This window comes from Narcine bancroftii, chromosome 2 (genome assembly GCF_036971445.1).
Source record: "Narcine bancroftii isolate sNarBan1 chromosome 2, sNarBan1.hap1, whole genome shotgun sequence".
NCBI classification, from domain to species: Eukaryota; Metazoa; Chordata; class Chondrichthyes; order Torpediniformes; family Narcinidae; genus Narcine; species Narcine bancroftii.
In genome coordinates this window covers 327061321-327087480 of record NC_091470.1, presented here as the reverse complement: position 1 = coordinate 327087480, position 26160 = coordinate 327061321, and the positions used below count along the sequence as shown (strand labels likewise).

The following is a 26160-nucleotide window of genomic DNA, read 5'->3' as shown; positions in this document are numbered from 1 at the left end:
AACTGTGAGGCGCCAAGATGCACGGTTTGAGGCGATATCAGCCCACTGGCGGTGGTCAATGTGGCAGGCACCAAGAGATTTCTTTAGGCAATCCTTGTACCTTTTCTTTGGTGCACCTCTGTCACGGTGGCCAGTGGAGAGCTCGCCATATAACACGATCTTGGGAAGGCGATGGTCCTCCATTCTGGAGACGTGACCCACCCAGCGCAGCTGGATCTTCAGCAGCGTGGACTCGATGCTGTCGACCTCTGCCATCTCGAGTACTTCGACGTTAGGGATGAAAGCACTCCAATGGATGTTGAGGATGGAGCGGAGACAACGCTGGTGGAAGCGTTCTAGGAGCCGTAGGTGATGCCGGTAGAGGACCCATGATTCGGAGCCGAACAGGAGTGTGGGTATGGCAACGGCTCTGTGTACGCTTATCTTTGTGAGGTTTTTCAGTTGGTTGTTTTTCCAGACTCTTTTGTGCAGTCTTCCAAAGGCACTATTTGCCTTGGCGAGTCTGTTGTCTATCTCATTGTCGATCCTTGCATCTGATGAAATGGTGCAGCCGAGATAGGTAAACTGGTTGACCGTTTTGAGTTTTGTGTGCCCGATGGAGATGTGGGGGGGCTGGCTGATGGAGGACCTCAGTTTTCTTCAGGCTGACTTCCAGGCCAAACACTTTGGCAGTTTCCGCAAAGCAGGACGTCAAGCGCTGAAGAGCTGGCTCTGAATGGGCAACTAAAGCGGCATTGTCTGCAAAGAGTAGTTCACGGACAAGTTTCTCTTGTGTCTTGGTGTGAGCTTGCAGGCGCCTCAGATTGAAGAGACTGCCATCCGTGCGGTACCGGATGTAAACAGCGTCTTCATTGTTGGGGTCTTTCATGGCTTGGTTCAGCATCATGCTGAAGAAGATTGAAAAGAGGGTTGGTGCGAGAACACAGCCTTGCTTCACGCCATTGTTAATGGAGAAGGGTTCAGAGAGCTCATTGCTGTATCTGACCCGACCTTGTTGATTTTCGTGCAGTTGGATAATCATGTTGAGGAACTTTGGGGGACATCCGATGCGCTCTAGTATTTGCCAAAGCCCTTTCCTGCTCACGGTGTCGAAGGCTTTGGTGAGGTCAACAAAGGTGATGTAGAGTCCTTTGTTTTGTTCTCTGCACTATTCTTGGAGCTGTCTGAGGGCAAAGACCATGTCAGTAGTTCCTCTGTTTGCGCGAAAGCCGCACTGTGATTCTGGGAGAATATTCTGGGCGACACTAGGTATTATTCTATTAAGTAGAATCCTAGCGAAGATTTTGCCTGCAATGGAGAGCAGCGTGATTCCCCTGTAGTTTGAGCAGTCTGATTTCTCACCTTTGTTTTTGTACAGGGTGATGATGGTGGCATCACGAAGGTCCTGAGGTAGTTTTCCTTGGTCCCAACAAAGCTTGAAAAACTCATGCAGTTTGGCATGCAGAGTTTTGCCGCCAGCCTTCCAGACCTCTGGGGGGGATTCCATCCATACCTGCTGCTTTGCCACTTTTCAGTTGTTCGATTGCCTTATATGTCTCATCCTGGGTGAGGACCTCATCCAGCTCTAGCCTTAGGGGCTGTTGAGGGAGCTGGAGCAGGGCGGAATCTTGGACTGAGCGGTTGGCACCGATGGTCAGAACACTTCCAATCTCTTTTCAGTGCACACATATTACAGTATGATTAATGCACATATATTAATATTATGGATTTAAATGTACGTTCCAGATTGCTTCTGAATCCATAATGCCTGCACACTCTTAATTAAAAATTCCTGCTGAGAATTGAGGGTCATTGGCCCCATTTTAGGCTGTTGAAATGTGCTTAAAATAAAAATTAATTTCGCCTTCTTGTTGAAATCCTTTCTGTTGGGAAAGTGGACCATGTGCTTTGGGATAAAGACTTTAGAGAAAAAGTAACTTAGCTTAGAAAACAAAACAAAATGGTTTGGGCATATCTAAGAAACAGCAGGGGCAGAAATAATTTGTGGGAGTTATCTGTAAACCCTTCAAACAGTAGTTATAAAGATAAAAATAAGAACATTTAGTGTGCATTTATCAAGGAAATACAATAATCATTGATAAATAAATCTCCATTAACACTGGTCAACTCAAATTAACAGATACTGTGAACAAATTCTACCTAGATTGATATTTTGAAGAACCAATGAGAAACAGACTATTTTAGATACAATATTGCACAGTGTTATGCAGATCGGCTCTAAAGATTGTCATAGCCAAAGGGTGGTAGATCTCCCACTGCTACACTAATGTCTTCATGATGTGCGTCTCAAACAGCCTCTGACAACTGTCCAACTCCTGGCCTTTCATGTGTGGCATAGTTCTTGTGTCTGGCGGAGCTATTGTCACTGACAGAAGAAGGGGCAAAGGTGGGCTACTGGTGCCTTGAAACAAGTTGCTCTGGCTAGATGGGACTTGACTTGTTGGCCATAGATGGCAACTCATCTGGGAGAGGGAAATCTCCGATTTCAAACCTCCACTGCCTTGTGGCTATACCCGCTCACAGGAGAGGCTTTGGGAATAAACCCGAGGGGAGGGAAATCCAGAGTTGGAGTCCCAAAGGTGGCTGAGTGCTGATCCAGCACTGGCTCGTCAACTCCTGTGATGCTGCTGGCACCAAACTGTATCAACTTTCATCGTTCCTTTAGACCTGTCATTAGCATGGAGAGGGTGCTCCTACTGCATGGGTAACAGATGAATCTCCATATCACTCTGCCTTGGCTTATGCCCTGGAGAGGCCACTCCAGCTTACCAGATCCACAGTACCCATGATCGACTACAACTGACGGAGGCTGTGACAATGATGACATGGCAATGCAGATCAGTTAAAAATCTTGTTCTTTGGGAGCTAATTGAAAAGTGATCAAATATGACTAAATTTTACATCAATATTAAAAATCCAAACCTGTCTCTTAAAACTAAACATAGTAACTTGTACCTCAACCATTTATACTTTGCTATGGTTAAGTGGAAATCTCCATTAAACTTATTGACAGTTGGCAAGGAATTAATGCATACTTTATTATAAATGTCACTCTTTTAATGAAACAAAAAACCACAATGGAAAATAGTTGAGCTAACAAGAGAATTTTATCATATTATCAGATCCAGGAAAAAGGCTTGTAATGTTTCTAAAAAGAACAATTAGTCTAAGAATTTGGAACATTTTAATAGGGCAGTAAAGAAGGACTAAGGCATTGATAAGGAAAAAGTATGTGAGAAAAGAGAGTTGGATCATTGATCTAGATTGTCATATGGCACAGAACAGGCCCTTATGCCCACTGACTCCATGTTGATTACTAAGCATCCATTCATATTAACCCCCATTTTTTAAAAAATATTTTATTTACATTTCCCATACATGTATTCATGTCAAAATATATAATGTAATTATGTCAATCCATTATGCATGATGTTTTATAAACCCCAAAAGAAAAACCTCATTACCCCCCTCCCCACCAAATAATAACACCAATAGAGAGAGAAAAAAAGAATACAATTAGTAGAGAGAAAAAAGAAGTGAACCTGGTTGTCTTTCACTGGATTCTAACCTTATTCAATTTTATTAGTTTATTTATTCCAAGGAGTTAACAAGGTCATCACATTCTTATCCACTCTAACCCACCCCCCTCTCAGTTTCAATCATTCACCCTCTTGTGTGTTGGTGATTCACCAACTAGACCGTGTCTTTGGAATGTTGAAGGAATCCAGAGCACCAAGAGGTAACCCAAGCGTGAATGCACAAAGTCTACTGTTCAGGATTGAACTTGGAAAATGGAACTAAGAATCAGAAATGAGAAACTTAAAAAATGACTTTCAATAGCACCTGAAGATGTACTTTAAGAAAAGGGATGTGTGTCTTACTGCCAGAGGCAGATGAAATTATTTTGGAAAGTAAGGAAATGGCAAAGAAATTGGACACTTTGACTGCTTTCATGAAGAAAAAATCTCATGGAAATAGTGAATAATAGAAGATCAAGAGAGAATGAAGTGAAGGAAATCAACATTAATTTCAGTTTTTTTTACTAATGACTTGCCAAGTTATTGAAAGAGGTAGCCTTGGAGAGGGGATCCACTAATTGCCATCTTGCAAATTTTTATAGATTGTAGGATGGTTACACTGCGAGGTAATAAATGTAGCTACACTATTTAAGAATGGGTGGAAAGGGAAATCTGGGAATCATGTGTCTGTAATCAGAAAAATACTGGAACAAGTTATTAAGCGAATGCTAAAAAGGAATATGAGAAATGCTGGAGGAACTTGGCAACATCCATGAGGTAGCAGACTTCGTGCATCCACTGTTATTACAGTGCCAGTGGCTTGGGTACAAATCCTCTGCTGCCTGCAAGGAGTTCGAACATTCTCCCCGTGACCATGTGGGGTTCCTCCAGGTGTTCCGGTTTCTTCCCACATCCCAAAGACATACAGTGTTAATGAGTTAATTGATCATGCGTGTAATAGGGTGGTGCAGGCTAGTGGGCCAAAGAGTCCTGTTACTGCACTGTATCTCGAAATTACAATAAATAATCAATGCTTCAGCTGAGGCTTTTCATCAGGAACAGTGAAGTATTGGCAGATATCTGAATAAAAGGGCGGGGGGGGGTACAGTTTTGCAGGTGATAGGTGAATACTGGTTGAGGGGAGGGAATTGGGCAGAGTCATCATGGATTTATTAAAGAAAAATAATGTTTGCTATCTGTTTTTTTTGAGGTATTATGATAACAGGGACAAGGTGCCTTGTTGTAGGAACAGGTGGTTTTGCTGCATCATCTATTTCCTTTATCAGTGGTGCAGACTGGCATTCTTCTGTCTTGCAACCAAACTCTCTAACACAAAGTGCAAGCCAAAGCTGCAATTTTTTTTTAAATAATGGGAGGGCCACGGGTAACTGAAACTAATGGATCTGGCTGATCAGTTAGACCTAATGGTATGCCATCTTTGTTCATATGCACCTCCACCTTCTCTTTTGACCATTACTGCATAAGAGTTAAATTATTTGTAGATTGCCTTATTGATATCTTGTTGGTTTTGATTGACAGCATTAACTGTTTTAATTTAAATATTTATCATGGGCATTGTAAATGCCTTTGTTCTTTGAACTGCTACTCATTCCAAGTAAAATAAATAATTGCAGAGGAAATTGATTTAGTGTAGAAAGATGCAGTCAATCGTCTCGTGCTCATGTAAGATAAAATATTTTAATACGATCGTACAGGTCTGTGATTTCATAAAAAAATCCAAAAGAACTGTAATAAATCTCCACAGCCCTTGTACAGAGCAGCAGTACTGGCTTGACCTGGCACAATCTGTTAAAACATGTGTAGTAATTTGAGACTGAGAGTTCAGATTTTGATGTTATCATGTGATACATTTTGTCACACTGGAATGAGGTGACAAAGAAATAGTAATGTTATCTGATCACCTCTTGTGTAAATGAACATCATCCTATTGTAAGATAGATTGTATTGTAAACAAAGCAAAAGTTGCATCTGCGCAGAGACATTCTGGATGTGAGAACCATAGATAAAAATACAGCTTTGCTGTTAATATCTTGATAAAGCATAAGACAGTGATTTCTAAAAAAAAATTATATAATTAGGTTTTAAAAAAAAAATCAGTTACAAAAGATGAAAGAAAGATATCATTATGATGCAATTTAAATAGTACTATTCTTGGAATGAACATGACTGGATCCCACAGCCTTTGACAAGTCCCAGCATTGGATTTGAAGTGTGTTAGAATCTGATGTATCTAGTTTATTGTTTTTTTTTAAAAGTGTACAAATGTACACAGCAGGTAGCTCAAATGAGTTGAATCTGGTTGATTCTTGTGCTTCTGGAGAGGATGAAGGTACTAAGGGTCACTCACAAAAGATCTATGAATATTTTGCTCTTCTAAAGATATACAGACTAGATTATGATCTGGATCATCATCTAAAAGTAAATAACAAAAATGAAGCCATTTTTTTGGTCTCATTTGAATGCATCCATTTTTTTTAAAAAAATGAAATTCTGCTGTTTTTGGAAAGCTATTATTATGATGAGAATGAAACATATAAAGTGAGGTGGAAGTTATAAACAGCCAGAAACCAGGTTGTAATGGCAGGATCCTGAAGCAAATTGAAGTTCAGTTGAATGTGCAGAGGATGATGTTAAGCTCTGTTGCTGGATGTGAAAAGTTTTGCATGGCATGCAAGATGTGGAAGGAATTTTTCACATATAATTTCAAGATTGAATGTTTTGTGAACTCGTTGAATGATATCAAGAGCTGAAAGCATTCAACTTGCCAGTAGACGATGTATATCCAGATATTACTGAGGAGGATTTTTGCAGCATTAGCTTTTGGTGTGCCTTGTTTAGGGAGATCTCATTCCAGAATCAGTGCTTATGGTCTGCCCATAGCCTCTTTCATACTTGCAAGTGATCCCAGGAATTAACTGCCAATCGACTTTTGAAGTGTCTAGTCTGAAAGGAGAATCAGCTCAATGCGGGCGTCAGATGACATAATCTCACACCGGGGACTGATGGCCTCGACACCTATTACAATCCCCGGCGGCGTTTGCAGACATGTTGCAATCATGAAAGTGTGAAATGGGCAATTGCATTGTGGGATTGAAATGACCCAAGTTTTTGCGAGAGTGCGGAAACATGAAGGAAAAAAAATAAAAATGGAGGTAAAAACTTTGCTGTGGGAAAGTTGCAGCAGGAGAGAGGGGGAGGAAATACCAAGAGTGGTCAATATTTAAACAGCGTGGGAAAGTTGGTAGTGCTTTAGCACACAATTTATAAAGACCTTGGGGAAAAAACAATGATGGTCTTGACCTCCCAGAAAGTCGCGTGGCAGAGAAGCCCCTCCATAAATGCTCCGTGCATACAGCCCTTTCTCTGCCTTGGAATTCTGGGAAGGCAGGTCCACCATCCCTTTTTCCTACCATATTTACAAATTGCATGCAATAGTGTTAACATTTTTCCCACATTGTATAAATTGTATGTGAGAGTGCTACCAACTTTCCCACACTTTTTAAATTGTACATGAGAGTGCTACCATTTTTCCCACTCTGTATAAATTGTACATGAGAGTGCTACCATTTTTCCCACTCTGTACAAATTGTACATGAGAGTGCTACCAACTTTCCCACACTGTATAAATTGTACATGAGAGTGCTACCATTTTTCCCACACAATATAAATTATACATGAGAGTGCTACCAACTTTCCCACACTGTATAAATTGTACATGAGAGTGCTACCATTTTTCCCACACAATATAAATTGTACATGAGAGTGCTACCAACTTTCCCACACTGTATAAATTGTACATGAGAGTGCTACCATTTTTCCCACTCTGTATAAATTGTACATGAGAGTGCTACCATTTTTCCCACACAATATAAATTGTACATGAGAGTGCTACCAACTTTCCCACACTGTATAAATTGTACATGAGAGTGCTACCATTTTTCCCACACAATATAAATTGTACATGAGAGTGCTACCAACTTTCCCACACTGTATAAATTGTACATGAGAGTGCTACCATTTTTCCCACACTGTATAAATTGTACATGAGAGTGCTACCATTTTTCCCACATTGTATAAATTGTATGTGAGAGTGCTACCAACTTTCCCACACTGTATAGATTGTACATGAGAGTGCTACCATTTTTCCCACACAATATAAATTGTACATGAGAGTGCTACCAACTTTCCCACACTGTATAAATTGTACATGAGAGTGCTACCAACTTTCCCACACTTTTTAAATTGTACATGAGAATGCCACCAAATTTCTCACACTGTATAAATTGTGTGCTAATCCTGTTCAAAAAATTGCCCGCTATTGCAATTTATTTCTCGCACTTTCCCATGATCCCTGATAAAGGTTTATATAGGTTGGCACAACAATAACAGGGGCTGAAGGGCTCATACTGTGCTGTACATAAAGCTTAATTATGTTCTAATTAGACTTGATTAATTTTGTTCAAATATAAGATCATAATACATTGATCAGGATTTAGGGAAAGTCCACCATCACTCGATGCAGCATGACATCTCCAGTAGAAGGTAGAACAGTCCTAACCCTGGGGATGGCTCCTTGCAAGTGTAGGAGTGGTTAAATGTGAAAAAAAAATTAAACCCCCATTCCTATCCCAGGACCCTGTATGGCCAATTTCAGATTATTTGGTGGCTTCTTGGAAACATAATTACTAAGGTATTGTATTATATTCCTCCCAGAGTGGGAATTGCTGATTTTATTTGCAGATTTGGTCGACTTTTATAGTATTGTCATGACACACAATGTTGAATATCAATAAAATAACATTCATACTTTTTTGAAAAACTTTATTTATTCATTCAAAAAAACAAATAATATATGACATATACAACAATTAAACATGAGCATTTTTTATATAAAAAAAGAAGAAAAAAAAGAAAGAAAAAAAAAGATCCCCCCCCCTTCAGCCAACTCTCCTAAGGAGAGCCATAAAAAAAGAAAAAAGAATATAAAAAAAAAGTTAACTATACATATATTTTTTAAAACTTTATTTATTCGTTCAAAAAACAAATAACATTCATACTTGAGGATAGTGCCAGATTCTGCAGTTTGGGAAGTCAAATAGTAATAATTATCCATGATAACTTTAACGAGGAGAGGGAAATTGTGAGAGTTGTTGGGGGTGATGATAAAGATTTTAGAAGAAATGAATTCCAATGTCTGCAGGCATGGGAGTAGAAGTGGGATCCTGAATAGCATTTACTGGGATAATATTGGGACCCAAGGCTCCTTTCGAGTTGCTATTGTGGCAGCTGTTTACATTTCCATCCCGAATAGCCTTGCAGCTTTATATCTGTCTAATTTCTTCAGGGCATTCAATCTTCATGACATTTGCTTTTGGTTGCATTTGTGTTATAGTAACACTACATCAGAAACTAAATACCATCAAGGAGCGAGCAGAGTTTTCATTCATGAGATAGTCATGGTCTATTGGATATGCAGGTTGAAATTCTTTGGTCCAGCTTTCTATTTCTGGCAACTCTCATGGTTTGGAATGTTTTGAATCTGTTGTGCATATCTGTACTACAGTAATTAACTAGTTCTAAGCAAATTCTAACATTAGCTAATGATCTATGGAGCTGATTAATCTTTTGTAATCTTGGCAAACAGTGTTTTCAACTTAACAGGAGCTTTAGGCTACAGGTAACCTGGGGAGTTGTACTTAAAAGATACCAATTTCCTTCTCAGTGGAAGGTGATAATAAGTTTTTAATGTGATCTGCCACTGGTCAGGTTCTAAGGGGCCCTGATTAAAAAGAGTCAAGCTATAATTTGGACACCCGTATGTTCTCCATGGCAATTTACATAATGCAGGAGAAACAATGCAATGAAACAAGTTTCTTCCATCCTCAACATCCATTGGAGCGCTTTCATCCCTAACGTCGAAGTACTCGAGATGGCAGAGGTCGACAGCATCGAGTCCACGCTGCTGAAGATCCAGCTGCGCTGGATGGGTCACGTCTCCAGAATGGAGGACCATCGCCTTCCCAAGATCGTGTTATATGGCGAGCTCTCCACTGGCCACCGTGACAGAGGTGCACCAAAGAAAAGGTACAAGGACTGCCTAAAGAAATCTCTTGGTGCCTGCCACATTGACCACCGCCAGTGGGCTGATAACGCCTCAAACCGTGCATCTTGGCGCCTCACAGTTTGGTGGGCAGCCACCTCCTTTGAAGAAGACCGCAGAGCCCACCTCACTGACAAAAGGCAAAGGAGGAAAAACCCAACACCCAACCCCAGCCACTGCAACCGTGTTTGCCTGTCCTGCATCGGACTTGTCAGCCACAAACGAGCCTGCAGCTGACGTGGACTTTTACCCCCTCCATAAATCTTCGTCCGCGAAGCCAAGTCAAAGAAAAATTATTTTAATTAGTTGTAGCACTCTTTATTCACTATTATGGATTCATAATCTTTAAACTGTCTACATCATACAACTGAGAGAGTGTCATAACCATAAGAACTGTAAGGATTCTGCAGAAGGTCCTATGAAGGCAAATGAGAATGAGTTGTATTTGCAATCTTCTTTGGCTATATCTAACGTTTTTTTTTTACACGGGTTTGTTTCAACACTAGAAAAACTGAACCTAAAGAATGTATTTTATTCTACAAATTCATAGGCTTGTTTGTTGATGACACCAAGTTTCTGTTGATGCACATTTCTTGCTTGTTGTTTGATGCACAAATGATTGAAAATAAATAGTGTGTTGATGGGCTCCTCACCCCACACCAAAAAGCATAATTGTGCAGCCAACAGTTTATACGCAGTCATAACATACTACAGGTATGTGCCACTTAACGTCCACGATACATTCTATGAAATTAGGCATTGTGCGCTGTAGACATTTTACTGTATATACTTAGCAAAGCTATATGGAAAACTGTTTTTCACACACAATTTAACAAAGAGGATCCCGATCGTCCACATCACGGTTCTCCACTTCCTCATGGTGTTCCACTGGAAGAGTTTCAGGTCGAATAACCTCCATTGATGACCTGTCACTCTGTGATGCCTGAAGGACCTGGCTGAGACTCTTCTTGGGGAGGTGTCGGCTTCTTCAGGAAGATGTCCAGTGTTGTTTGCCTAATTTGCTTTTTCGTTTCTTCATAAATGTCTTTCTATGCAGCAAACACTGCATGTGCATTCCTCTCTATCAGTGAAATGCGTTCAGTGTTTGGATCCATCTCTTCAGCAAGGTTTTATGGTGTACAAAGAATTTGGCAACCCCTTTAACAGTGAACCTCTTCTGCACCTGTTCCCCTTCTGCAGTTTCCTTTTCCCTTGTCTCTTCTTCAGCTATTCACTCTTGCTCTAGTTTATCTAAGACAAGGTTTATCTAAGGTTTCAATGAATTCTTCTGCTGCCAATCTTGCAGATCACTCCCCACTCACTTTCACATTATGCAACAAAAAACTTTGGAAGTGCCAGAGCTAGCACTAACCTCAATATCGTAGTCTGGTCCTGCTTTTTCTTTAAGCTTCTCACTTTCACATTATGCAGCAAGAAATGTTGTTTGATGGATCTGAACCACCCAGAGCTAGCACCAACCTCAATATCGTAGTCTGGTCCTGTTTTTTCTTTAAGCATCTGGAACAAGCTTTGTGCCTTAGCAGTGATCGTCAACGTGCTGAGAGGGATTCACTTTTGTGTTTGGTCCTCAATCTACGTCATTAGCAATTCCTCCAGATCTGATATCGGTCCCTCTGCCATTTTCATTAGGCCTTGTAGCTTTCAGTGGAGCTGATCCTGTAACAGCTTGGAGAATTTTTTCTTTGTTTTCCAGGATCGTCGTGATTGTTGAGTGCGCCATGGCTAAATCGCGAGCAATACCATTCAGTGTTTTTTCACCTTTGTGTTGCTTAATAACCTTTTGTTTCACTTCCACATCGATAGTTCTTCTTTACTTCTTGTTGATCCTATCACTAGCACTGGATTTACTGTATTTGGGAGCAATGATCAATAAAAAGTACAGTACCTTTCGATGCAAAAGACATGAGATACACGTGTGGGAAGTTGTTGCGTAAGTCCGCTACATCCTGTTTTCTGATTGTGATTTCGGAATTCAATTATAACCTTATGGGACCAGGTTATATGCAGTTGGCTGTTGCCCAAACGGGCATTGAACAGTGCATATCTATACTGGTTATTGGCCAGAATTTGCTAATGGAAAGAAAATCATCATGGAGATTTTTTTTTAAAAACTGACATTTGAGACTTGTTTTTCTTTTAATTATTTCATTCACATTCTTTAAATGAGAATGATTGCATTACTGCTGGACCTGATCAATCAAATGCACCTTAATGGTGATTTAACTATACCCAGCAGATCAGTGCACAGTCTATTTTTAACCTGAAATTCACTTATTTGAAATGGAATCCGTAGATAAATTATCTTTTTCTTTTGTCCTCACCCTTCTGTTTCAGTGGCTCAGTAGATGTATTTCAATTGCCCTTTTTCGGGCAGCTAAGAAGAATAGACCTGAAGCAGATTGGAACTTGACCCTGGCATTTTGATTCTCCTGTCTTGGGTAGTTTTCTAGGGTTTGTACATAACTTGTTTCAATTCAAGAGGTAAAACACAATTGTCTGCAGAGACCATAATTGAAGTAAGAACACAATGCTAGAGAAACTCAGCACGTAAAACAGTGTCCTTTATCTAGCAAAGGTAAAGATACATAACCAACATTTTGGCCTTGAACCCATCATCAAGATATATGATTTTTCAATTATTTCAATTCAATTTCTGAAGTGACTAATTAGTTCAGTGTGGCAACTGCAGACTCCATGATATTAGGTGGTAGTTTCTGAATTGATGAGGCCCTTCTATTGTTAAGATTGGACTATTTTTATACTTCTGACCTATGGACTCTAGGCTCTGAGAGCCAACCTGAATTATAACCTCAAGGAATTATAACCTTCTGATTATAAACCTCAAGCAATTATGAGATGAAGGCATACAAGAGTCAGCACTCCAATGTGCTGGAGGGCAATAGGCAGTTTCAGGCCTAAGCCCTTAAGAAGGTGGGGGAGGGGAAAGAGCACAGGCTTGCTGGTGATAGGTGGGAAAGGGATGCTCTCAGAGGTGTTAGGGGAGAAGATAGAGGACTGAGAAGGATGCTCTCCGATTAGAGAAAGGGGCTGGGGAGCTGGAAGAAAGGAGTCAGAGGAATGAGGGAAAGCAAGAGAACAGCGTGGGGGGAGGTGGTCTCTGGAAATTGGAGAAATTGATATTGATGTCACGTGTAAGTTGGAGGAACCACACCTTATATTTCTTCTCAGTTGTCTCCAATTAAATGTCATCAATATCAACAAGTGTAGCCTGATTTTCGGCATCACTGTTGAAGGGCTCAGGCCTGAAATGTCAATTGCCTATTGCTTTTCATGGATGGTGCATGACCTGCTAAGTTCCTCCAGCATTTTTGTGCACTGCATGTGAGTGCATGCAGACTTCTTGTTTATCTACATTCAGGACTGAGTTGGACTGCTGAAATTATTTTTCTAATGAAGATTCTTTCCTCTGTCTATCTGTGATCATTCCTTGTAATCTTAATTTTAGCATCTGGTGACCACCTTGCAAATAACATGGCCTAACCAATGGGCCTGACAGTAAAATTCAAGCCTCAGTGTTTGGGAGGTTTTACACTAGTTCACTCACACTACCAGAGAATTTGGAAGATGTTTCAGAGACAGCATGGGTAACATTTTTCTGGGGCCTTGGAATGCTTGTTGTAGGTAGTCTGTGTTACAGTAGCATATTAGAAGGGCAGAGGTCACTGTTACCTGATAGACTTGATCTTCAAACACTCTTTTTGTCAGATAGCAAAAGTTGCGCAGGTACACTAAAGTTGATTATTAATCTAATTAGGTTTGTCTACCTTCACTGAAAGGTAGCTCCTTAGATATTGAAAATTATTAGTTAGTTCATGTGCCTTTATGTTGATGATGAGGTTGGTTCAATCAGAGATCCATAACCTCATCAACCATATTTGGGAAGATCTGAATATTTCAGGGTCTCAGAGTTGCAGTAATTGGGGCCATCGTCAAGGATGGAGATATCCAACAGAGGAGAAATCCTGTTGTATGTGACAGAGAACGCTATCGTCGGGGTTCTCCATATCTATCGCCACCCAGATACTGAAGAGCTGCTTCTTGAATCACAGTTTGAATTCCATCCTCCTAGAGGCACATTGGGTATGATTGACATCACAATTCCAAGCAAAATGTGTGGAGCAGCATCAACCACCACTAAATGGTCCATTTGTGAAGCACTGTTCCCATGTTTGGTGGCTGATGGGAATTATCTTTTTTATGTTTGCATTAGGATGACGTGAAAGCCATTATTCTTACTAACTGGTTCACAATGGAGACCATTTTAATGCAGACATGTCAAGTGACGTCAACATTTTTTTAACAAATCTTTCTTGAGATGGAATTAATTTTTGGTTCCAATGGAGGTCTCAAATCTAAGTTGTGAAAAATTCATTAATTGAAGAATAAGAGATTTGGGCCTTTCTGAAAAAGAATTGATTCTTGATAATTTATCTTAGAAATTAAAATTTTAATGTCATACACTGTGCTCCAGCATTTAATATTTTGCTTATAATGTTCGCAAAGACTTATTAACAACAAATTCATTTCCCATTAGGTTTGATGTCCTATATGCAGTTATTTATCTTTTAATAAACTTTATTAGAGCTTTATTTATTTGTAGTGTATGACGTATTATGATGTGCTTTGCAGGTTTACAGATGGCAGACTGTGTAAGTAAGGTTGAACTAAGCATCTCCTGTGAAAATCTACTGGATAAAGATGTTTTCTCTAAATCTGATCCACTTTGTGCACTTCTTCTAAATACTGGTGGAAATCAATGGGTCGAGGTAAGGAATATCCTTGAGCAATCTTATAAGACTATATATTTGTAAAAAGGAAACTTGGTAGTTATCCTGATTTTTAAAATGTATTTTCTATGGATAGCTAACTACACAGAAGTGATGCAGCTTTAGATTTTAGCTAATTCTGTTGGAAATACATTGGAATACTTTGATAGAAGTAATGTTTATGTCTCTACATTTAAAGAATGATTATTTTCTTTGGGTTGGAAGTGAGAATCTATTAAAATATGCAGGTAAGAAGTAACTGCTCCATCTCTAGTTGTGTTACTTCTTGGTTATCTATTAATAAACTTACAATAGCTTGTACTGAGGCTGTCATTGATCTCGTTGTAATATCACACCATTGAACTGGTCTGAGATTTGATTTGGAGGGTTTTTTTCCCCCCAAAAGTAGCAGCTAGATTAGAATTTCTGTGTCATTACTTTCCTTTTGTGTTTTCTTTTTGGATCAGATTATTTATTCTGATTGTTTAAGAAATAATGATTGAATACCTGTTGTACTGGAAATCTATTGTCATTTATCTTTCCTAGATTGGTCGTACAGAAATGGTTAAAAATTGCCTTGATCCAAAATTTTCCAAGAAATTCCTGATAGATTACTATTTTGAACAAGTCCAGAAGCTGAAATTTGGAGTCTATGATATTGATAATGAAACTTTTGATCTGGGTGACGATGACTTCCTAGGAGAATTTGAATGCACTTTGGGCCAGGTGAATACAATTACTTCATTTATTTGTTCCTTAAACAGCTGAATACGTAAGTGGATTAAATTACCGGTATCAGGTTCCAATGAAAGGTCTTGGACCTGAATTGTAAACTTTTTCTTTTTCCTTATATGGTTTCCAGACTTGATAAGTGTTTCAAGCATTTTCTCTTTTTGTATCCAGTTTGAAGCATCTAAATTATTTTTTAACATTTTCATTTGGATTAAAAAAGCTATTCTATTTGCATTTGGCATCATTCAATGAAGGGCTTGTAGCGTCTGCTACGACAGCGCTATGGAATCGAGAGATGACCACATGGTGCAAGGGTGAACTAGTAACCATACAGTCTCTGGTGGGTGGCATCTGCAACCCAACTGGGGGTCCGGGACAGGCTGGCCTGAGTCCAGATGTGCTGCCTTGAGGTTGTTGATTGTGAACCTATCCTGTCACCCGTCAATGTCCAGTGTAAAAACAACACCGTCTTGCTGCAACACCTTGAATGGGCCTTCGTAGGGGCACTGTAGGAGTGTTCTTTGCTGTCCTCTCCACACAAAAACTTAGTCAGTGGACTGTAGGACCATGCGGATGTGGAAGAGTGGAGAGCCATGTCGGGAAGGTGGCGAAGGCTTCTGCTTACCCGCTTGAACCCTCAATCACTGGAAGACGTCTAGGGCACTAGGCCATGGGCTTGGGTTGTTGAAGTGAATGTCCCCGGGGATGGTAAATGGGAAGCCTTACACCATCTCAGCGGACAAGGCTGGTAGGTCTTCCTTTAGGCCCGTCCATCCAATTCGGGCCTTGTAGTCGAGCTTTTAGGGCTGCCTTCAGGTGATGGTGGAAACGCTCAGTCAGGCTGTTTGCCTGAGGATGATGGCCGTGGTGTGGTGCAACTAGCTGCTGCAGAACTTGGTTAGGTCAGCCCAGAGCAAGGAAATTAACTCGGCCCCTCAGTCCGAGGTGATGTGGGCAAGAAAACTCTGGCACAAGTCTCTGTGTCGCATGTGGGTAGGGGTATGGCTTCTGGCCAATGGGTAAAATGGTCGATTATTGTGAATGGATACCACGTACCTTCAGCTCACGGGGAGTGGGCTGACGATGTGCATGTGTTCAAATCTGCGCTGCGCTGGCTTGAAAGTCTGGAGTGGGGCCTTGGTATGCCTGTGCACTTTGGCGCATTGGCATTGCAAACAAGTTTTAGCCCACAGGATCACGTCGTGGCGGAGACCATGTCACACGAACCTGTCAGACAACAGATGGACCATGGACCGGTGGGACAGGCTGTGAATTTGTTGCACTGTAAGGAAGGGCCCCCTGGTGAGGGACAGAAATTGCTAACCTTGAGGCTGGTGATGGGAGTCCGGTAGGCCTGGACGTCTGCACCCTCTGTTTGGTCCTTGGCCAGCTGAGTGACGTCGAGCCCCCCTGAGGCAGTGGCAATTGTGGGTTTGGATAACACATTGGCCACCACATTAGATTTGCCTACGATATGGTGGCTATCTGTTATGTACTCCAAAATGTAGGAGAGGCTGTTGATTCGCCATTAACGGGTCTTAGACCTTGCTGAGTGTGTAGTAAGTGGCTTGTGGTCTGTGTAGATGGTGAAAACCCTTCTTTCTAACATTACCGGAAGTGTCATATTGTCATATTGCCAACAGCTCGCAGTCGAATGTGCTGTATTTGACCTCTGGTGTTTGGAGATGTTTGCTGAAGAAGGCCGGGGCACCATTGCTCATCAACCCATTGCTCCAACACTGTGCCCACTGCTCTGTCCGACATGTCTGTTGTAAGAGCCAGAGGGGAGGTGAATCTGGATGGGTCAGGAATGTAGCCTGCACTAGTGCCACTTTCATGGTCTGGAACGCTTCTGTGGTTTCCGGAGTCCACTAGAGTGTCTTGTCGCTGAGCTTGATGAGGTTGAACAAGGGCTGCATGAGGGTGGCGGCTCCCGGGAGGAAGCAATGATAAAAGTTCACCATCCCCAGGAACTCCTGCAGGCCTTTGATTGTGCTTGGCTTGGGGAAGTTTTGGATGGCTTCTACATTGTCCAGCAGCGGTTTGGCTCCCTCTTGGGTGATCTAGTGTCCCAGGAAATCGATTGTCTCTAGGCTGAACTAGCACTTGGATGGATTCACAATGAGTCTGAACTGCTGCACCCTTTCAAAAAGGTGAGTCAGGTGGATCCTGTGTGTACCGGCATCGGGGCTGGCGATGAGGATGTCATTCAGGTAGACGAAGATGAAGTCAAGGTCCCTGCCGACCATGTCCATAAGCTGTTGAAACATCTGGGCTGTGTTCCTTATTCCGAACAGCATCCAAAGGAATTTGAAAAGGCTGAAGGGTGTGATGATGGTCATTTTAGGGACATTGCTGGGATGCACCAGAATCTGGTGGTACCCCTTGATGAGGTCCAACTTGGAAAAGATCCGGCAGCCTGGAGCCTCATGGTGAACTCCTGAATGTTTGGGATAGGGTACCTACCAGGACTGTAGCATTGTTTAGTCAACTGTAGTCACCACATGGGCACCAGCTGCCAGAGCTGTTCTGTACCGTGTGCAGTGGGGAGGCCCAGGGGCTGTTTGAACGTCAGACAATCCCCAGCTCCTCTGTGGCAGCAAACTTAGTCTTGGCTTGCTGGAGTTTGTCTTGTGGGAGGCACTGAGCCCGTGCGTACACTGGAGGCCCGGTGGTCTCGATGTGGTGCTCCATGCCATGTGGCAGTCTAGTTTCATGGAAATTGGGTGCCAGTAGGGCCAGGTATTTGGCCAGTAGGTGGGCATACTCTTTTCGGTCCAAAGCATGGATTCCTAACAGCAGAAAAGGATGTTGCTGCAGAGTAAGGGTATATGACTGGAATGTGGTAGCATCCACCAAACAGCATCTGGTCATGTCCACCTGAAGTTCATGTGCTGGGAGGAAATCTGCTCCGAGTAAGGCCTGTCCCACGGTTGCGATTGTGCACTTCACTGGAAAACCATGTCCACGGCGTGGATTATGAACAGACGATGCCATAGCTCGGAATGGAGGAGCCTTTGGCTTCTTGTAGAGGGAGGCCCTTGGGGTTGTGTTTGGTCTCGAAATACATTGGTGGGACGGGGCTTATCTCTGTGCCTGTGTCAACTAGGAAATCCCTCTTTGTCTGCTAATCCCTGAGGTAGAGTAGGGCTTTATGAGTGCCAACCGCCGAGGCCACTATGGTGGCTGGCCTGCCTGTTTCCTGACACTGTGTTTGGTTTGGATGTGGGGTAGGAGCATGGTGGGGGGGTGGTGTGCACCTCTGGGTGTTTCGGGCCCATCTCCAGTGGTAGAAGCAGTATTTGCTCTGTTTGGATGCTCGTTGCGCTGTGGTTGGGCCGAGGATACTGCTGGGAGGCCCGGAGGGGTCTCTATCACCCAGGCCTTGCATATTTAGGATTCGAACGGCGTGATTGTGCTGCTGAGTTCCAAAGAATCAAGGAGGAAAGGCCGGAATTGCTCATACTTTTGCTCCATGGGAGGATTTTCCACGAAGGAGCTTACTTTGGCTGTGGTGACGGCATCCCGGGTGCTGACGACATGCCAGATCTTGGTGTCTTCTGAGACAATGCCTCTGATGTGGAAATGCCAATTCCTGGGCTGGTTTTCTCAGAAGGGCAGCAAATGAACGCCCACAGTGTTGACTGTAGCCGTGGCGACTGTAATGGTAGCAGCATCCTGCATTCTGTCGCACTCAAGGTGGGTTCCAAAAAGATTGGAACCGTTGGGGTCACTACTGAGGCGTCTGCTACGGCAGCACTACAGAATCGAGAGACGTCCACACGGTGCAAGGGTGAGCTAGTAACTGTCTTTATTGTTTGAATTCCTCGCACTGTGTGCAGAGAAACACCCACTTCCGGTGACGTGTGCTCTGGCTCTGGAAGTGATGTCAGCACGTCACAATGTCACTCCCTGACCGGTGGTGCGCCACCCAGAAGTAGTGATGTCCCCTGTAAAGAACCGTGGGCTTCTCCTCGGGAATGAAAGATGACCCGCGCCATTTTGAGCCCAACGACTGGGGCGGAGATTCGGCCCGTTGAAAAGTGCGGTCACTCAGCCCGCTACAAGCTATTCCAATAATGTATTACAAGAATTTTCATGAATACTCATTAAAACTTCCATAATGTGCTTTTTTAAAATTTCTTCCCATAGAAAATGGTACATCATTGTGGTGTTCATGTTGCTATAAAGCATTATGTTTTTGTTAATGTTGCATGATAATGATATTAAGTTAAAGCATCAAAGAAGTCCAAGAAAACAGGTCAGTGGCATTGACATTGGATGCCCAGTGCACAGGTGCAGAATGTGTTATGTTTGGAAGAACAATTATAAAATATGTGGTAACCAGCAGAATCAGGATTTATTGAAATTTGGTGTTTTGTGACAGCATCATAGTGGAAACATTAATATTATTTTAAGTGCGCGAAAAGTAAGGCAGGGTCTTTCATTGATTATTCAGGAAACTGATGGCAGCGGCGAAGAAGCTGTCCTTGTGCCGTTGAGTGCTTGTCTTTAGGCTCCTGTACCTTTTTCCCAATAGTGGCAGAGTGAAGAGGGTGTGGCCTGGGTGATGAGGGTCTTTAAGGATAGAGGCTACTTTTTTATGACACCGCCTCATGTAGATGTACTCGATGGAGTGATGTCTGGTGCCTGTGATGTCACAGGCCGAGTTAACAACCCTCTGGTGTTTATTCTTGTCCTGAGAGTTGGCACCTCCATACCAGGCAGTGATGCAACCAGCCAGAATGCACTTCTGCCTTGGTCATCATCAAAGTTGATGACGATACTGATTTGAATTTTGTACATAAAGAAACTCATTTCTCTGGTCGGTAACATCAAACGCGCTACACAGGGCATTGTACTCTACCTCTAATGTTAGAACTGAATTTTGAAGATGGTACATGATGTATTGAAAGTACTCCAGAAGAGCTCCTGCTTTGGCTAAATTTCAAGTAAATGTGTTTGTAAGATAATCCACTTTTGAGGAAAATGTAATAATCTTTTAAGTTGCTTGAGTACTATACTTTTCCCACTGTATTTTTACAAATTTGAATTATTTTGGCAGATTGTCTCAAGCAAGAAATTGACCAGACCCCTTGTGCTGCATAATGGGAAACCAGCAGGGAAAGGAACAATCACGGTACAGATACATATCTTTTAAATGCTGGAGATTGATGATCAAATGAACCACCAAATCAATCATCTGTTATGTCTCTGCCTATATTTAAACTATCTTTCATGGTGGTTCCTTGAACAATTTCAGGGACAAGTTTCAGGATCATTTAGGTGGTAAAAGATCAATTACATGTAAAGTATGAAAATGGATTGTTGTTTTTTTAAACTAACATTTAATTGTGTGTTAAACGCAATCACCTAACAAATAAAAGATAACAAGTGAAGGCTCTGGTTTTGAGGTGTTGCATTAACAATATTTTAAAAAAGCAATTTTACTATGAGGAATTGTGGAATGCTCTATATAATATAATTGGCATTGACTAAAAGACTTTCAGAACTATATGTTTTTCAAGACTACTTTAAGCCCTCACTACATGTTAGCTTAGGCAAAATGGAGGGAGCCACTTTGACCACCGTACCTCAGCTTTTTGGCCTTGCATAAACCATCAGTACCCTCAAACATGAGGCTGTATGGTTTACCCTTAGTTGCAGCTGTTAATAGAAAGTCATCCTTATCGTACATCAAGCTTTGATCTTAAGTTCACAGCAAACCTAATCACCACACAGGTTGTTAAGTTCCTTATTGCCCTGGTATTATTCTCAATATTTTTCATCGGAATCTATTTAAGATTAGTGGGGGAAACCTTTTAGAGGAGACACCAGAGGTACATGCCTGGAATGCATTGTCAGGTGTCGTGGAAAAGGCTGGTACAATAGGGATATTTCAAAGACTCTTAGATAGGCAAATATGAAAGAAAAATGAAGTGTTATGATCTGTGAGGGAGGGGAAGGTTTGGATTGGTGTAGGAAGGTTTGGATTGGTGTAGGAAGGTTTGGATTGGTGTAGGAAGGTTTGGATTGGCGTAGGAAGGTTTGGATTGGCGTAGGAAGGTTTGGATTGGCGTAGGAAGGTTTAGATTGGCGTAGGAAGGTTTGGATTGGCGTAGGAAGGTTTGGATTGGCGTAGGAAGGTTTGGATTGGCGTAGGAAGGTTTGGATTGGCGTAGGAAGGTTTGGATTGACGTAGGAAGGTTTGGATTGGCGTAGGAAGGTTTGGATTGGCGTAGGAAGGTTTGGATTGGCGTAGGAAGGTTTGAATTGGTCAGTAACATCAGGAGCAGAGGAACCTGTACTATTCTGTACTGTTATTCCTAATAACCTGCACCTGACGATAAAGACCCACATCATGACCATTTAAATTGTGGGAAACTTTCCTTATCTAAAGCGCCGTCTCTCAAAGAAGGGAGGCATTCACGATTAAATTCAAGATCCAAGATCTGTTGTGACAAGTTAATGCTAGGTAGATAAGAAATAATTCAAGAACCTCTATGGAAAAGCATTCCTGATTGACTCTTGGGAATCCCTGGTCCATGACCACTCATAGTAAAAGGAAAGTACTTGGGGTGTTGTTGAGAACCCTGAATCCATTCATTGGGAGTAGCTATTGAAAACAATCAAAGGCATGAACCATCTCTCAAATTACCCGCAGTTTGAGCTATTAAGCTCCTCCTGCTTCAACTATGGCAGTATTGTAGCTTCGTCAGCCACCTCAGATCCGCAAGATCTGGAATGGAAACAAGTCATCATTGACCTGTGAAGTCCACACACAAAAGGCTTCATAGTGCCTTTCTAAAACTAGACTGACGTTGGTCAGCATTGTACCCCTTGTAGTTGGTGCCTGGAGTAGAGCTCTACCTCTTTTGTTGTTTCAGGCAGGGCTTCGTTCTTGTTTGCTGTGCAAATTAACTTGGTGGAAATTATGTACAGAACTGCAAACACAAGAGAGCAGAGTCAAGTACTTACAAAATCTTGTACTTGTTAAATTCCTGGAATGGAAATTGGTCAGTGCCTCCACTTCCTCAGGGGTTTGGTATGACATCAGAAACCCTGGCAAATTTCTACAGATGTATGGTGGAAAGTGATCTAACTGGCTGCATCACAGTCTGGTTTGGCGACACCAATACCCCTGATCGTAAAGCCTTGCCAAAGGTAGGGTACACAGCCCAGGGCATCACAGGCAAAACCCTCCCCATCATCGAGAACATACAGGGAACATTGCCATCAGAGGGCAGCAGCAATCATCATGGTTCCACACTCTGTCCTCACTGCTGCCATCAGGAAAGAGATATAGGTGCCACAAGACTCACAGTACCAAGATCAGGAATAGTTGCTATCCCTCCCACATCCTCTACATCAATAAACCCAATGACGGATTCATTTAAGGACTCTTACTTGTGCACTTTATTGATTTTTTTCCCTCGCTGACTGAATTGCTCAGTCAGTTTGTTTACATTTCTTTATTTGTTGACAAGCATGCTTTGTGTACAGTTATTTTTGCATTACCAATAAGTGGTAATTGTGTTTGGCCTGCAAGATAAAGAATTCAGGGTTGTATGTGATGTCGTGCATGTCCTATGACAATGAATCTGAATTCCTGATCTTTATGAGGAACAGCTGAATAGCAGTGACCTTTTTGGAAGATAGGAGAGTAGTTCAAAAGCTATGCCCGTACTTGTCTCCCATTTAATCAAGTAATGTGCACCATTGCTTGAAGTCTGGAAGTACATTTCCTACATTAATTCTAAATTGCAATTCACCCTGGGCAGAAAAGATGATTGATTATTCTGAAGTTGGCCGTTTGAAAGGAAATATAACTTTTGAAGTAAATCTTACTGGTCTTGCCTATTCTAGATTTTTTCAGAAGAAGTGAAAGATAATCGAGTGGTTAATTTTGAAGTTCAAGCTCGCAAATTGGATAAAAAGGTAATACTCACTTTTTAAAAACATTAAATAGCTATTGATAACGTTTGTTTTTGTATCTAGAAATATTATGCAATGTTCTGTTTTAATTGTGGTTCTAGGACTTTTGGGGAAAATCAGACCCTTACCTGGAATTTTGTAAACAGACTCCTGATGGAAAATGGCAAATGGTGCATAGGACAGAGGTGAGAGGTTTTTTTGAAGGACTTTTGTGTAAACCTATCAATACCACTCCTTCCTCTACATGGAATGTTCCAATTCAATGTGAATGAATTGCAAGTTACTAGTTCCCTCGATATCTTTCTTGCTGGTAGTTTTATTAGTTTTGAAGGATAAAGTTTATATCAAGGTACAATTTGCTTATGGCTAAAATCATTACTATTTCAGTGTAAAATAAACAAAATATTTGGTATTGTATATTTTTTTGAATTAAGCTTTTAAAAATCAGTTTCAGTGTTTTCATTGATTTCAGAAAACTCTGGGCTGGTAAACCCAAAAGGGTAAATAGATGCGTGATATTCAGCTTCTGATATTATTTCTCTGCAAACCTCCCTGTGCTGTGCACAGCCTCCCATGCTTGACTGACCATAGCTTGATCATCCGTGTCTCGCATTCGTCTGGATCCACATATGCCTGATTGTCTGTTCAAGGGTTTTCTGGCCAAAGGGATACGTTCAGATTGGGAAAAGAAACTGAGGGGTCCACATGGTGCAAAATTCCTGCTTTCCCAAAAACCAATCTCAGCTGCATTGAGTAAAAACCTAAAGTTCTTGTTAAAATGTATTATCATCTGACCGTACATATACAATCTGACAAAACAGTGTTTATCTGGACCACAATGCACGCCCATACAATATGCACAGTACATAATAATCTCATATAATTTAAAATAAATATATATAAATATTTTGGGATGATTTACTCAGTTACAGGATACTGTTCATTATCTCGTACACTGTGGGAAGAAGCTATTTCCCAGTCTGGCAGTTCGGATTTTGATTCTCCTGTACCTCCTTCTTGACTGTAGTAGGCCAAAGATACTAAGAAACAGTTCCTGTAAATCTTGTCAATGGAGGAAAAGGAGACCCCAGGAATCTTCTCGGTCATATGTGTTGATTTCTGGTCCGATGCTTAGCAGCTGCCATCCCACAGAATGATGCAGCCAGACAGGGCATTCTCAATTGTGCTCTAGTTAAAGGAGGTCAAATGAGGGACAGTTGCCATGCCTTCCTCAACCTCTCGCGGAAATGTAGGTGCTGCTGCACCTTCCTGACTAATGAAGAGGTGTTGTGGGTCCAAGATAGGCCATCCTTGTATGCACACTAATTTGTTCTCTCCATTCTCTGTTCGGCAGAGCCATTTTTAAAAATCTTCTCTGGAAATGAGAACTCTCCTACACAAAATCCTCTCCATTAAAGATGTCCCTGTGGAAGTAAAGGGCATAAATTATATTGTATGCTTCTGCAAAAAATAAGATTTTAAGTCTTTATATTTCAACAACATGACCTTTGCATTATATGGGAGCATTGGAGAACCCACAGAAATATTAGCACCAATAATGGCCATCTCAAAGTGAAGATGCATTCAGTGGAGATTCATAGAGATGCCATTAGACAAAGATAGTTGTTGAGCCAAAGATAAATTTACAAGTAAATAGTAGTAAACTATTAAAAAGATGTAATTAATTTGGACCAGCAGAATGATCGAGTGAAAATAATAGTGATCTTTTGCCACCGGGAAAATGTGAACTAGAAAATATTATTTGAATTGGCCATTTGTAAAATAGTCTTTTTTGAGTAAACAAGTAGTCGTAGTTCATTCATTCTGTCAATTCAATACATATTGCTTTCTCTATCCATTTAAGAAATGCTGGGAATATACACAAGCTGCATAATCTTATATAAAGTTCCAAAACTAGATATCTCATGCTTCCTGTTGGTTAATTAACTATTTGTACAGTTTTATGTAGAGAAAAGATATGAAACATTAAATCATTTTTGTGGCATTTATACAATAGTATAAATTATTTTTGTCATTTTCAGGTTATAAAAAGAAACTTAAATCCCGCTTGGAAACCATATAAAATTCCCTTGCAGTCGCTCTGCAACAGTGACTTGAATAAGCCAATCAAGGTATCTTTCACTTGTAAATTTTTCAATTTTACCTACCAATGCAAGAATGATTTGATAGTATTTTAAAACTTTTTTTTTCTCATTACTATGCAGAAAAAAAGTAGCTTGCATCTTAACTTGAAAGTTTTTACATATTTATATATATATATATATATATATATACTATATATATACATATATATAATATATATATATAAATATATATATATATAAAATGTATTATTCCTGGTTTGGTTGATGATTTGAGAGTCAACTATTTTAATCAGGTCATATAAAGATGGCACATTCCCTTCCCTAAAGGGCATAATGAACCAGATATGTTTTTAAAATAGCATTCCAGGTTTTATTATTATTACTGATGGTAAGTTTCTTTTTGTTGAAGTCAGTCACTGAACCCATGGATCAGATTAGTGATCAATAATTGATTGGACAAGCAAATCTTTGTGAATGTAGATGTTTTTTCACTTTCTCTCTCACAGGCTCTTTTTCCTTGCTTCTTGAGTTAATTCTCTAATATATAGCAACTTTAGTTTTGCTATTTTTACACAGTTGAAGTACATAAATATCTATAGGCCATTACCTCTTGAATATTAAAGTCATTTAGCAATGTTGCCATCTAATGTTGCCCTTTAAATGAAGTACCACATGTACTGTTTATGTATTGGTTTCATTTACTCCAATTACGTGGTTGAAAATATCATCTATTGGTGTATAATGTCTGCAGTGATGCTTGAGCAGGTATTGTTTGTGGTAAACTTCAAATCCTGATGTTGATTTAGCCAATGCCCATGTTTCATTGCAGAAATGCATGATGCAGAATGGATAATATTTTGTTTGCATTGAAATTTCATCTGAATCCCAATAACTACTTGGCTTTTTAAAATGTTCTTTAAAGCAAAATACTCTTGATGCTA

General features: G+C 40.9%; 1 protein-coding gene and 1 long non-coding RNA gene across 3 annotated transcripts in view; one reads left to right on the top strand and one right to left on the bottom strand.

Annotated features, from left to right (window-relative positions):
• Window positions 1-26160, top strand: part of LOC138755640 (copine-3-like) — an 88593-nt gene that overhangs the window by 25308 nt on the left and 37125 nt on the right. For both annotated transcript variants that reach the window (XM_069922001.1, XM_069922002.1), the window contains exons 2-7: window positions 14311-14447; window positions 14994-15173; window positions 20245-20319; window positions 23046-23117; window positions 23216-23299; window positions 25157-25246. In XM_069922001.1, the coding sequence (XP_069778102.1) occupies window positions 14319-14447; window positions 14994-15173; window positions 20245-20319; window positions 23046-23117; window positions 23216-23299; window positions 25157-25246 (630 nt within the window). In that variant the 5' untranslated portion in view covers window positions 14311-14318. The remainder of the gene's footprint in view (window positions 1-14310; window positions 14448-14993; window positions 15174-20244; window positions 20320-23045; window positions 23118-23215; window positions 23300-25156; window positions 25247-26160) is intronic.
• Window positions 22597-26160, bottom strand: part of LOC138755643 (uncharacterized) — a 34297-nt gene continuing 30733 nt past the window's right edge. Inside the window, exon 3 of the long non-coding RNA XR_011352442.1 lies at window positions 22597-24538. This is a non-coding gene — a long non-coding RNA (uncharacterized lncRNA). The remainder of the gene's footprint in view (window positions 24539-26160) is intronic.